The 14,875-nt window shown below is 43.6% G+C and overlaps 1 protein-coding gene across 1 annotated transcript in view; it reads right to left on the reverse strand.

The window, feature by feature from the left end:
* The window catches only part of MYO1D (myosin ID), a 356,217-nt gene that overhangs the window by 147,463 nt on the left and 193,879 nt on the right, over positions 1–14,875 (reverse strand). Inside the window, exon 17 of the mRNA XM_073326164.1 lies at positions 2,400–2,623. Within this exon, the coding sequence (XP_073182265.1) occupies positions 2,400–2,623 (224 nt within the window). The remainder of the gene's footprint in view (positions 1–2,399; positions 2,624–14,875) is intronic.

Raw genomic sequence — 14,875 nt, forward strand, 5'->3', positions numbered from 1 at the left:
CTGTTCAATAAAGAGGCACCATTTTTACAGCCACTCTTCAAAATGCAGCCATGCTAATTTCTCTACTCTGTTGGACTAGCACCAGATGTTGATATTGCACCACTGAGTTTGAAAGCACTGATTTCTGATGCCTCTAAATACTGGGAGACAGTACTAAATATAGATTATAGATATTGTGGCAAGGCACCTCCTTCATCTCACCAGACTTAGCACTGCCCCCTCTGGCAATGGTGGGCCTGGGGTAAATCAGCCCTACCCTGGGCAGTGTTTGCCTTCCTCCTTCTGTGCTCCTTCAGCTGTGTTTTCAGGATATGCCCCAGGGTGGCCTAAGGAGTGATTCTTCACCGAACGAAAAAGAATCAGTCTTGTAAATACAAAAACAAAGAGGGATACCTTTCCCTGTCTCCTCGCTGGGTCAGGGTGTCATCCTGTTGCTTGTCAGGGGGTGTCAGTCCTTCCCCTAGCAGGCACTCAGGTTTGGTTGTTCCTCTATGTGAAGGAACACAGCCTCTCACCCTGGAGAAGCTTATTCCCCTGCTGCCACTAGCTTGTCTCTCTCTCACCCCTTTTCTCCCCCCCACCAGAGGAGGGGTTTTTAAAGGCCTCAGGCAGCCCTTAATTGGATCCAGATACCCCTGATTGACCTGAGGTAACCCCTTCTCAGCTTGTATGAAAAAGGGCCTTTAACGTTCGAGGGCTAATGTATCGGCCTTCCAGGACCCTCTTGCACAGGTCCATGTCTTCTGTCCCAGGCCCTGCAGAGACCTCTTTACGGTGCAGGTAGTCAGGCGTAGAGCATGTTGGCGCATGCCTTCCTGCACCACTTCCGAGGGCTCCGATATGACCGGCAGCTCCTTTATCAGCTGCTCAGGGTTCAGCTGATCGCCATATTTGGGGTCGGGAAGGAATTATCCTCCAGGGCAGATTGGAAGAGGCCCTGAGGGTTTTTCGCCTTCCTCTGTAGCATGGGGCACAGGTCACTTGTTAGAAGATTCTCTGCACCTTGAAGTCTTTAAACCATGATTTGAGGACTTCAATAGCTCAGACACAGGTGAGAGGTTTATCGCAGAAGTGGGTGGGTGAGATTCTGTGGCCTGCATTGTGCAGGAGGTTGGACTAGATGATCATAATGGTCCCTTCTGACCTTAGTATCTGTGAATCTATGACTATCTCCATCCGAGAGGTCTTCCGCGAGACATCTCTGAGCTTCCGGTCTTCCACCAGGACGTGCTCCAGACCTGGAAGCTGGTTTTGCCAACCAGATCTGTGGCAGTCGCCAATGGGGTAGATCTCCTTGCGGAGCCCCTGCTACACAATTCCCAACTCGGTGTACAGGTGGCGGAGTCCCGCTAGGTGCGCCAGAGGCTGGTCCTGGCAGGAGACACCAGGATCAGAGACCTCCTGGACTATGATCAGGGAAATTGCGTGGATCCCCTGACACTTGCTCAGCGCATGGGGCTCTCCACACTTCGTATTTCAGGAGATGAGGGCAGCCTTGTCGCCCGCCTCTTTGGCTCACCTCGAGCAGGTCCTGCAGAAGGGTGTTCCCTGCCCACCCCCATACCCTAGGCCCTCTGGATCTTTTTATCAGGCCCCTGTCCCATGAGCCTCCCTGGCTGCCCCACCCGTATACCTTGTGTGACCTGCAGCCAGTTTGCTTTCAAACTGCGCGACGGGCATATCTGTACACACTCGTGCTCCATACTCTCCATTTCCTCACCCTCATGTTCCGCACTGACACTAAATGGTAGGACCTAATGCCACCTGTTGAGGGTGAGGCACCCTGGTGGGTCAGCTTATACTCTACCTTGGCCCCATGGCACGCTGGGTAAGTTCCTCTCCACTCACATATCCAGGCAGAGTTCCTCTGGGCAGTGTCCGCTGGCTCCCTTGGCACCTTAGAGGAGCAGTGGGTGCTGTCCAGGGTTCTCTGCTCAGTGTCCCCTTCAGGTTCCCTACTTTTGACCCACACACCCATCCTTGTTAGTTTTTCAGTGTCTCTCCCCCCCCCCATAATTATTTGAGTCCCAGGCTCAGTGGATCCTCCCCATAGGCTGGGGGAGGGTCCTTTAACCGTGGGCAGGCTTGTACCTAGTGCAGTTCACCTGTCCCCAATGCCTGTCCCTTTTGCAGCATGAGGGAGACCCTGGCGCACACCTATCTTGAGCTGTGGGCGGGCTTGTGCCCGCTCACCTCCCAGAACCCAATATGAAGACCCTCTTGCAGCTGTCCAATCTGACTTTGTCACAATATACATAATATGTCTTCTACAGAATACGGTAGATCTACTATATGAAAAATATATTCACATAGGAATCAATGGCCATTGTTAATTCTTATGTTTTAGTTTGTGACCAACGATGCCTCATTTCGAATGAAATAAAGGGTCTTCCTTGTACCTGTGATAAATTGCCTGCAGTGCTTCTTCGAAACGGCGCAGCACTTTTGGAGGGCTGGGCCACTTCACATGCTTTCCATAATCCCGCATGGAACTCACGCTTTGGAAACGCCTGGTGACCTCACGGATGTAGGACTTCACTTTGTAGTGGCGGTAGCACTTAATTATTGTGAGGGCAGCCTTTGTCCTCTTATACCGAAGGCGGGCTAGTGTGCCCCTCCAGACCTAGAGGAGGAGAAGAGTTGAGATTTTTAACAATACAAAGCTATGAAATCATTTGACTTCTAATTTACTTTCACATTCTGTTCCTACCCAAGTTCTACAGCTTTTGTGCAGAAGGCAAAAAAGAAAGTTAGTGATGCAGTTCTGGGAGATTCGTTTTCTGTAAAACTTAAATTGAGTCAAAAAACCCTGTTATACAGATGCTAATCCCAGAGCTGCTTCCATTCCTATGTACTTAGGGAGCAGAATTTTAGCGCAGTATCAGCTAGAAATGAATAAAATAAATTCAGCAAGAGATTAATTGATTTCAACCATCATCCTTCTATGGAATTAAGCAAATCTTTGGTTTGAGTTACATTCCCAAACACTTCATCCCTCATATCCTACTGTGCCACCGCCCTGCATTACAGGACTGAAGGAAAGGGAAAGGAAGAATGACAGGACAATAAGTATGGTGACCTCTGCTCAGCCAGATTCATCAGCACTCCCAGGATTCCCTACTACATATATCCTAGAGTGTACCACAAAACTCCGACAAGAAGCCCTAAAGCAGAAAATCTTGTATGCTCTCAGACTTCCTTTCAGATACACCATGCAAATAAAAAGGTAAGCCCCAGAGAGCCTGATTTCAAGGAGAGAGAAGATGGGTTAGGTAATATATTTTAGTGGACCAACTTCTTTTGATAAAAGAGACAAGCTCTGTGTAGCCTGAAAGCTTGTCTCTCTCACTGACAGCAGTTGGTCCAATAAAATATATTACCTCTTCCCCTTGTTGCTCTAATATCCTGGGACCAACACAGCTGCAACAACACTGTTTTCAAGTAGTCTTCCCACAGCAAGTGCTGACCTGTCTGCAGTTCTACCTCTATCAACACTAGTTTTTTTATTTCATTACAATGTATAAAAATCAACACTAGATTCTTGATTTCATTACAATGTACAAAAGAAAAAATTACCTTCACATGGGGGAAAATGCATTGCCCTAGCTGAGCAGGTAGCATTGTTCCTATCTTTCAGAGTAACAGCCGTGTTAGTCTGTATTCGCAAAAAGAAAAGGAGTACTTATGGCACCTTAGAGACTAACCAATTTATTTGAGCATGAGCTTTCGTGAGCTACAGCTCACTTCATCGGATGCATCCGATGAAGTGAGCTGTAGCTCACGAAAGCTCATGCTCAAATAAATTGGTTAGTCTCTAAGGTGCCACAAGTACTCCGTTCCTATCTTGTAACCAAGTAATTTTAATGTGTTCATTTGAGTGCTCTCCAGCTAACACGCACATTCCTGAGAAATCAGCAAACAGCTGCCCTTCCACTTTAGTATCATCTACCAAGGTGAAGGCTTATATTTTTGTTTTCTCATAGGGTCACACTTGAAAGATAATGAACATCCTACCCATGAAAAGACTGCTTTATAACTCACTCAGGGCTCTGATAGAGAATTTATTTATCACCTGAGATGCATCCTACAGCCCCACAGATGCACATCAAGCCTTCTATTTACACAAGGATTAATTACCTAATGCGATTTCCAGTGTGGCATTTATTTGTTGCATGAAGAGGTGTCGAAGTTCTCTCTTGCAAGGTTTACTAAACATTTTCCTATATGTGTGAGAAGATTCTGGAGTACTGACCGAGGAAAAACAGATATACAGATGCTCTTCACTAAAGAGCTAGAATATTTAAAGAGACACTAAGGTTCATGGGGCCTAAAAGGTACAGTAATATTTTCTCAGAATGACCCTCTCCTCATTTTCCTTTTTAACTCAAAGCCCTTGTGTAGTATTAAACATCTCCAACCAATGGCTAGAACTTCAACCTCAAGAGACTAGGCTTATTCCTGAAACAGACAGTAGGCTGCTCCCTTAAGTGTTAGAACATGCTGTCTCTGTAGTAATGTTCTCACCTTTAGCATGTCAAGAACTAAGGAGGACTCTGATCCCCTATGTAACATTGCCTAAGCCAGTGACTTCCAGGACAAAACAATTCTCCCACTACTTATTTCCTAGTATTTGCATTTTTTGTTAGCTGGTAACCACAACACAACACGATTGTGAGTCAATCTCCTCACCAGACACGTCCCGGGGTGAAGACAGTCCTTAGAGTACACAATGTTCGACCACTCTCTACACCTTTCTGCAGAAAATCCAGGCTTTAAACACTTGCAAACTTCAACCTTTTAAGGAAGCATTTACAGAATATGCACTATGGCCTATAGCATGGCCAGAGGGCATTATGTTCCAGGTAGCTGGAAGCATATTGTTACATATTGGCTAAGACCTTCCCTTTCATGAACCAAGCCATCAGAAATACAATTCCTACATTCCAAGGCTGGAAGGGACCATTGTGATTATCCAGTCTGATCTCCTCTACAACAGGCCATAGAAATTCCCGCAAAATAATCTGTAGAGCAGACCTGTTAGAAAAACATCCAGTCAAAAACTGTCAGTGATGGAGAATCCACCACAACCTTTGGTACATTGTTCCAATGGCTAATCACCCTATCAAAAATGTATGCCTTATTTCCAGTCTGAATTTCTCCTGCTTCAACTTCCAGCCACTGGATCATGTTTTACCTTTCTCTTCTGGATTGAGGAGCCCATTATCACATATCTGTTCCCCATGTAGACTTACAGACTAATCGACTCACTCCTTAACCTTCTCTCTGTTAAACTAAATAGATTGAGCTCCTTGAATCAATCACTATAAGAAATGGTTTCTAATCCCTTAATCATTCTCTTGGCCCTTCTCTGAACCTTCTCCAATTTATCAACATCCTTGTGGAATTGTGGACACCAGAACTGGACACAGTACTCCAGCAGTGCCAATGAGCAACAGTTGTGTCTCCTGACAACATAGCACTGTTCACACCAGTGCTTTCGTCAGTGTAGCTTGTCTGTGTGTCTCTGGGTGTTTTTTTCACACCCCTGATCAACAAAAGTGCTAGTGTAGACATAGCCTCAGTCTCAAAAACAGCTACGCCATTTGGGCGGAAACTTTCCAAAACAATTCAGCCTTAACCAGACATCTGGCATGAAAAATTTCAACCCACACTGTTAAAGTATGGCAATGTTACACACAACTGAAAACAGGATCTTGTAGTGAGAAGTGTCAGGCAACTTTAATAGTCAGAGCTACTAGCCCCATCTATAATTAACCCCCCAAAGAATGTAAACTCTTGGGGGCCCTTTGACTTTATTTGGCTGTCTTATACCACGGTGAGCGTATAGTTAACACTTAAAATAACAGACTACCCAACAGCCATCAGAGAGCAATAGCATTAAATTATTGACCCAGACTGGATCTGAACTGGTGATCTGGAGGTGAAAGACTCTATATCATTAGCAGTCTTTTGATCCATACAGTGCTTCATTCATTCTCTCTCTCTCACACACACACACACCCACTCTTATACAACACAGGAGAAAAATACATTTCAGTATCTAACCAACCATTAAAATGAGGTAAATCATTTCGACACAGAGGGAAAATAAGCCTTAAGGGATCACCTTGAAAATATTCTAACTTTTTCCAAGGCTGTCTCCACTATTTGTTATGTGCAGCCTAACAGTAAGTACAACAGCAACCTTGAGAATGAATTTATATAAACACTATCATAGTCAGAGTAAAAACCATTAATCTAATTTTTAAAACTGTTCTTAACCCCTAGAACATAATAAAATTACTGATGATAATCTACAGACACACACTGAAGCAGAACAAAAACAAACAGTTTTAAGGTACAGCACAATCCAGTTTATTAGACTTCCAGTTAAGTGCAAGTTGGTCACATCCCAAGAGCGTACATGCAGTGTCTCTGAAATCTTTGGAAATAAGGTAGTATTGGAGAAAAGTCCTAGTGAAGCACCAATTGTCTGAGGCTTCTTTTACAGATGACGTATCATATACTGCTTCAACTCTTGCTCTTATGATGCAACTGGAAACCTTTAATGGATCTGAGTGTCTCTGGATTAAGTTTAGAAGTGTGTGCAACAAGAGTGATGTAGTGGTGGGAGTCTGCTATAGACCACCGGACCAGGGGGATGAGGTGGATGAGGCTTTCTTCCGGCAGCTCACGGAAGCTACTAGATCGCATGCCCTGATTCTCATGGGTGACTTTAATTTTCCTGATATCTGCTGGGAGAGCAATACAGCGGTGCATAGACAATCCAGGAAGTTTTTGGAAAGCGTAGGGGACAATTTCCTGGCGCAAGTGCTAGAGGAGCCAACTAGGGGGGGTGCTTTTCTTGACCTGCTGCTCACAAACCGGGTAGAATTAGTGGGGGAAGCAAAAGTGGATGGGAATCTGGGAGGCAGTGACCATGAGTTGGTTGAGTTCAGGATCCTGACGCAGGGAACAAAGGTAAGCAGCAGGATACGGACCCTGGACTTCAGGAAAGCAGACTTCGACTCCCTCAGGGAACGGATGGCCAGGATCCCCTGGGGGACTAACTTGAAGGGGAAAGGAGTCCAGGAGAGCTGGCTGTATTTCAAGGAATCCCTGTTGAGGTTACAGGGACAAACCATCCCGATGAGTCGAAAGAATAGTAAATATGGCAGGCGACCAACTTGGCTTAATGGTGAAATCCTAGCGGATCTTAAACATAAAAAAGAAGCTTACAAGAAGTGGAAGGTTGGACATATGACCAGGGAAGAGTATAAAAATATTGCTCGGGCATGTAGGAATGTTATCAGGAAGGCCAAATCGCACCTGGAGCTGCAGCTAGCCAGAGATGTCAAGAGTAACAAGAAGGGTTTCTTCAGGTATGTTGGCAACAAGAAGAAAGCCAAGGAATGTGTGGGCCCCTTACTGAATGAGGGAGGCAACCTAGTGACAGAGGATGTGGAAAAAGCTAATGTACTCAATGCTTTTTTTGCCTCTGTTTTCACTAACAAGGTCAGCTCTCAGACTGCTGCGCTGGGCATCACAAAATGCGGAAGAGATGGCCAGCCCTCTGTGGAGATAGAGGCGGTTAGGGACTATTTAGAAAAGCTGGACATGCACAAGTCCATGGGGCCGGACGAGTTGCATCCGAGAGTGCTAAAGGAATTGGCGGCTGTGATTGCAGAGCCACTGGCCATTATCTTTGAAAACTCGTGGCGAACCGGGGAAGTCCCGGATGACTGGAAAAAGGCTAATGTAGTGCCAATCTTTAAAAAAGGGAAGAAGGAAGATCCTGGGAACTACAGGCCAGTCAGCCTCACCTCAGTTCCTGGAAAAATCATGGAGCAGGTCCTCAAAGAATCAATCCTGAAGCACTTGCATGAGAGGAAAGTGATCAGGAACAGCCAGCATGGATTCACCAAGGGAAGGTCATGCCTGACTAATCTAATCACCTTTTATGATGAGATTACTGGTTCTGTGGATGAAGGGAAAGCAGTGGATGTATTGTTTCTTGACTTTAGCAAAGCTTTTGACACGGTCTCCCATAGTATTCTTGTCACCAAGTTAAGGAAGTATGGGCTGGATGAATGCACTATAAGGTGGGTAGAAAGCTGGCTAGATTGTCGGGCTCAACGGGTAGTGATCAATGGCTCCATGTCTAGTTGGCAGCCGGTATCAAGTGGAGTGCCCCAAGGGTCGGTCCTGGGGCCGGTTTTATTCAATATCTTCATAAATGATCTGGAGGATGGTGTGGATTGCACTCTCAGCAAATTTGCGGATGATACTAAACTGGGAGGAGTGGTAGATACGCTGGAGGGGAGGGATAGGATACAGAAGGACCTAGACCAATTGGAAGATTGGGCCAAAAGGAATCTGATGAGGTTCAATAAGGATAAGTGCAGGGTCCTGCACTTAGGATGGAAGAACCCAATGCACAGCTACAGACTAGGGACCGAATGGCTAGGCAGCAGTTCTGCGGAAAAGGACCTAGGGGTGACAGTGGACGAGAAGCTGGATATGAGTCAGCAGTGTGCCCTTGTTGCCAAGAAGGCCAATGGCATTTTGGGATGTATAAGTAGGGGCATAGCGAGCAGATCGAGGGACGTGATCGTCCCCCTCTATTCGACATTGGTGAGGCCTCATCTGGAGTACTGTGTCCAGTTTTGGGCCCCACAGTTCAAGAAGGATGTGGATAAATTGGAGAGAGTCCAGCGAAGGGCAACAAAAATGATTAGGGGACTGGAACACATGAGTTATGAGGAGAGGCTGAGGGAACTGGGATTGTTTAGCCTGCAGAAGAGAAGAATGAGGGGGGATTTGATAGCTGCTTTCAACTACCTGAAAGGGGGTTCCAAAGAGGATGGCTCTAGACTGTTCTCAATGGTAGCAGATGACAGAACGAGGAGTAATGGTCTCAAGTTGCAGTGGGGGAGGTTTAGATTGGATATTAGGAAAAACTTTTTCACTAAGAGGGTGGTGAAACACTGGAATGCGTTACCTAGGGAGGTGGTAGAATCTCCTTCCTTAGAGGTTTTTAAGGTCAGGCTTGACAAAGCCCTGGCTGGGATGATTTAACTGGGAATTGGTCCTGCTTTGAGCAGGGGGTTGGACTAGATGACCTTCTGGGGTCCCTTCCAACCCTGATATTCTATGATTCTATGATTCTATGATCTCCCAGGTTATACCACAAAAGGGAAACTCACAGGCTTGTTAGACTTAAAACAGGGGGCCTGGGATTGCAATTCAGGCTTTCCAAGAGAATGCAGAGTAAACAGATTAGTCTAATAGAGGCTTTTTGGCAGCATGCCTTTAAGATGGACCTTATGGTAAATGAACTCCTTTGCACAGTACAGAGAGAACTGGAGTGCATATTGATCTATAAGAACCAAACCTGGAAAATAAAAGTGGATAATATAGAAAAAGCCCTTCTGACTGGATAACAAAATCTGGTAGACAGAAAGCTTAGTTACAAGTCAAATGTAAAGATATGAGAATCATCTCTCTGGGATTTCAGATATATCTGTCACTCCAAATGATGACACCTATAGGTTGTGAGAGAGTAAAAACAAGCACTATCTCCCCCTCAAGTCCACTCTCCAGAGCTTACCAGCCAAGATAGGGGATGTCCGGTTTAAAAAAGTGGCCAACCTATGAGAAAAGAATGCTATTCATAAGAACCCTTGTCAATATTTTCAATTTTTATTGTAATCTTATTTATATAATATATATGTAATCTGTATTAACACAAAGCAAATGAAACAGTACTGCTATTTGACAAATTTTCTCAGCTATAGTATGAGTATATATAGCCCTAGCAAATTCAAGTACGATCCACAGTTAACCACAATTGCTTGGAATAGTAAAATCAGATTTCTGGGGTGAAATCCTAGCCCCTCTGAAACCAAAAGAACTGCCATTGACTTTGCAGGGCCAAGAGTTCACCCCAGATGTCTGAGTCAGCTTGGAGCACTGCCCTGAAGACCACTACTTCTATGGCTGATTCCACATCAGACTGAGAAATAGTATAAAATTTAATAAAATTGACAGCTAGCTGGAAATCCATGGATCTGCATAACTAAAGAGTATGAATTTAATTTGCATTTTCCTTCCGCTAATAAAGAAGAGTGGCAGAAAGCCTGTTGCTCAAGACATACGTTTAAATCTAGACTGAACAAAGCACTCGTACATGTTCAGCAGAGAACAATCTTGCGCTGGCCAAAGAAGGAACTAGACAACTTAGCACTGAAACAGCATGTCTGTCTTTTGCAAGGAACACCAGGGAATTAGAGATATAAAAATATAAGATAAAGAAAAACTGAGCACAATTCTACTATCAACTTCCTATCTTCCTGTGTAACAAGAAGGGAGTAGAAATTAAGAACAAACACTACTGAGCACGCTACAGAGGGATTTTACAGTGCTATTTGTGTAGGCTTCAAAGGTATTTTACACAATGATATCAATTGGATTCTTGTTAGTATTCCTCATTTTTATATTAAATTCTTAAAATTAGATGGTTAAATTTTAGCTTCTCAGCCTTGAAATATGGATAAGTTAGAAAAGAGTCTTGTTTGCTGTGTTTATAATTTTTATCTGTCAAATCCATGGGATGTCAAGAAAAAATTGAATGGATTGCCCTTGATGTCGTATGGAGGCTGCATCACTGCAGCGGTTGGCTTCATAGCAAGCAGTATCACAAAGTGGCTACAAACATCAGCCTTTCTAATCTAATTACCCAGTTGTGGCACTTCCCTGCGCTATACCCTCAGCCAACTATCAATGAAGAGCATGTCTGTCAAGGTTCCTTCCCCACTCTGAACTCTAGGATACAGATGTGGAGACCTGCATGAAAGACCCCCTAAGCTTATTCTTACCAGCTTAGGTTAAAAACTTCCCCAAGGTACAAACTTTGCCTTGTCCTTGAACCGTATGCTGCCATCACCAAGCATTGTAAACAAAGAACAGGGAAAGAGCCCACTTGGAGACGTCTTCCCCCAAAATATCCCCCCAAGCCCTACACCCCTTTCCTGGGGAGGGCTTGATAAGAATCCTCACCAATTTGTACAGGTGAACACAGACCCAAACCCTTGGATTTTAAGAACAATGAAAAATCAATCCGGTTCTTAAAAGAAGAATTTTAATTGAAGAAAAGGTAAAAGAATCACCTCTATAAAATCAGGATGGTAAATACCTTATAGGGTAATCAGATTCAAAACATAGAGAATCCCTTTAGGCAAAAATCTTAAGTTACAAAAAGACACAAAAGCAGGAATATACATTCCATTCAGCACAGCTTCTTTTACCAGCCATTACACAAAAGGAAATCTAACACATTTCTAGCTAGATTACTTACTAACTTAACAGGAGTTGTAAGGCTGCATTCCAGATCTGTTCCTGGCAAAAGCATCACAAAGACAGACAAACTCTTTGTTCCCCCGCCTCCAGATTTGAAAGTATCTTGTCCCCTCATTGGTCATTTTGGGTCAGGTGCCAGCGAGGTTACCTTAGCTTCTTCACCCTTTACAGGTGAAAGGGTTTTTGCCTTTGGCCAGGAGGGATTTTATAGCACTGTATACAGAAAGGTGGTTACCCTTCTCTTTATATTTATGACAATGTCCCTAAGTCAAGTTGTCAAGACTACAAGAATTCACCCCTATATGCCATTGTAGGCAGTCTCCTCACACCATACCCTCCATAAACTTAACAAGCTCAGTCTTGAAGCCAGTTATGGTTTTTTGCCCTCACTTCTCCCCTTCAAAGGCTGTTCCAGAACTTCACTCCTCTGATGGTTAGAAACCTTCATCTAATTTCAAGCCTCAATTTGTTGATGGCCAGTTTATAGCCATTTGTTCTTGTGTGCACAATGGCACTTAAATAACTCCTCTCCTTCCCTCTTATTTATCCTTCTGATGTATTTAGAGATCAATTAGCTCTCCCCTCAGCCTTCTTTTGGTTAGACTCAAGACAAGGTCTTTGAGTCTCCTCTCATAATGTAGGTTTTCCATTCTTTGGATCTCTCTAATAGCCCTTCTCTGTACCTCAGCAGTTCTGTGGGTCGCGATGCTGTTTTAATGGAGTCGCCAAGGCTGGTGTTAGACTTGCTTCAGTCCTGGGCAACGGAGCTCAGGCTTTGGTTTCAGCCCTGGATGCCAAGGCTCAAGTTACAGTCCCCCTGCCCATGCAGAAGTCCTCAAGCTTAGGTTTCCCTACCCCCCAGAGTCACCCTGGGCAGTCAGGCTTGGGCCCTCCCACTTGGGGAGGCAGGGTTTGAGCTTCTGTCCCGCTTCCTGGGATTGTGTAGTAATATTTATTGTTAGAAGGGGGTGGTAATGCAATGAAGTTTGAGAAAAGCTGCTGTACCTGTTCCAGTTTGAATTCATCTTTCTTAAACATGAGAGACCAGAACTGCACACAGTGTTCCAGATGACGTCTCACCAGTGCCATGCATAATGGTACTAACACTTCCCTCTCTCTACTGGAAATATCTTGCCTGATACATCCTAGGACTGCATTAATCTTTTTCATAGCCGCATCACATTGGTGCTCATAGTCATCCTGTGATCAACCAATAGACACAGATTTTTCTCCTCCTCTGTCACTTCCAACTGATATGTCCCCAGCTTATAGCAAAAATCCTGGTTAGTCCCTAAATGCATGACCTTGCACTTTGCACTATTACATTTCATCCCATTTCTATTACTCCAGTTTACAAGGTTGTGCAGATCTTGTATGATATTCCGGTCCTCCTGAATAATGGCAATACCTCCCAACTTTGAGTCATCTGCTAATTTTATTAGCACACTCCTGCTTTTTGTGACAAGGTCATTAATAAAAATATTAAATAAGATTGGCCCCAAAACCGATCCCTGAGGAACTCCACTAGTAACCTCCCTCCAGCCTGACTGTTCACCTTTCAGTATGACCCACTGTTGTCTCCCCTTTAACCAGTTCCTTATCCACCTTTCAGTTCTCATATTAATCCCCATCTTCTCCAATTTAACTAATAATTTCCCATGTGGAACTGTATCTAATGCTTTGCCGAAATCCAGGTTGATTAAGCACTGCAGTGCAAAACAATATTCAGAATCAGGGTCAGCTTTGCTGCAACACCCATAGGATGTTCAGAAGATGCATTAGTGAGTTAAGAAAGCTCAGTTTGGCTTTCTTCGAAGTAACACACCACATGATCCTCAGTACAGGGAGAAAGTGAGTGAAAAAGGAACCTTCCTCTAAACCTTGTTTGCTCTCTCCCTCCAACCCCACACTTTGACAGTCATTTATTGCTCTGTTATGTCTACTTTAGACTGAAATCCTCCAGGCAAGTGCTTTCTGTATCCACCATGGCTAGATCCCAAATTTGTGGCCAAAGCAAGTTGTGCTTCTCCTGCATCCTGGAGGAGCTTTAACTTGTGGGAGGGTTGTATTTAAGAACTACACAGAGATGTGGAAAGATCAATAGATCAAAAAACAAAGGAGGAGAATTCATAATTTCTTTTTCCTTTCTAGTCATCTTTCCCCAGGTTATTGTCTGAGTGAAGTCACCAAGGGTGGGATTTGTGCTTTTTGATTTCTTGGGAAAAACCAAAATAAAAGGCAGATATCCAATCCTCTTATCCTGAATCAAAACTTGCTATAATTGACACACTCAAGCCAGGTGGTCAATAAAGGGTATATTCCAATTAAAATGCAAACCACCATAATGGCACTGGTGAGCTCCAATCTCTATATTTAGCAAGTGTCTGGCTCACTTTCCATCTAGGTTCCATAATTAATTAGACCCAAGGCTTGTGCATCCTTCCTAACTGCAGAATATGATTAGGAGCAAAGTCTTAATGCATTCATCTTCACCACTCAAACAATTGGTCTCTCCTAAAACTTTTGTTTACTAGGGCAAAGAAAGAGTTCCAGTTAAATATACATACTTACAACTAGCACCAGTGGAAAATTAGAGGGAAGAGACTTGACCTGAAATTGAGGTTTCTTCCCAGTTTTTGTTTTTTCATAAGAACCAATGATTGTTCTCTTCTGGACTGATTTCACTTTTCCTTTAATCCCCACATAACAGCAAGGTGATATGTGCTTTATGAGTGTCCATAGACAGATGGACCCAAATTCCCCCATACTACATTAGACTTTTAGCTACGTTTCAAGATGCTTCCAGCTAAGCCAATCTATACCATCACATGGACAGCTAATGTGGATTGGGCTTCACCAAACTGTGTTAGGAATTTTTCATGACACAGCCCATTATGGGTATCAATGCAATATTAACTTCAAAGTCTAGCCAGAACCACTTAAAAACCAAGGGAGTTTTAAAGCAGCGCCACACACAATATTCAACTGAATTTAAAAAATATGAATCTCCACCTATGTTCTTCTCCATTATTTAGTTTGCCCTGGATAGTCTCCCCAGTCTTTGGAAATCTGTTTCCCCAACCAGCTGTGGTGGTTAAATGGATCATGGGAAGCAGATGAGGAGTGTTCTTTAAAAGGGCCAATTTCACAAAGCTGAAAACATTTATGAGCCAAATCAGCTGGGAGGAAGAGTTTAATCGGAAAAATGTGAATGATAATTGGGAATTGCTTAAGAACACTTTACTAGATGCCCAAAAAGCCACAATCAAGGAATAAGGCTGTAAACCTAGTTTAGATAAGTGAAAGCACTATAAAATTAAAAAATATACAACAAACGGAAGGAAGGAGAAGATGATAGTAATGAATATAAATTAGAAACTAGGCATTACAAAAAATTGCTTCCTTTACCAAAGGGACACAGAGAAATATATGGTCAGCAAAGTTAAGGACAATAAGGAGGAATTTAACTACATTAGGAACAAAAAGAATAGTAATACTGGTAATGGCCCATTACTAG

Source organism: Lepidochelys kempii, chromosome 27, assembly GCF_965140265.1.
Source record: "Lepidochelys kempii isolate rLepKem1 chromosome 27, rLepKem1.hap2, whole genome shotgun sequence".
Lineage (NCBI taxonomy): Eukaryota > Metazoa > Chordata > Testudines > Cheloniidae > Lepidochelys > Lepidochelys kempii.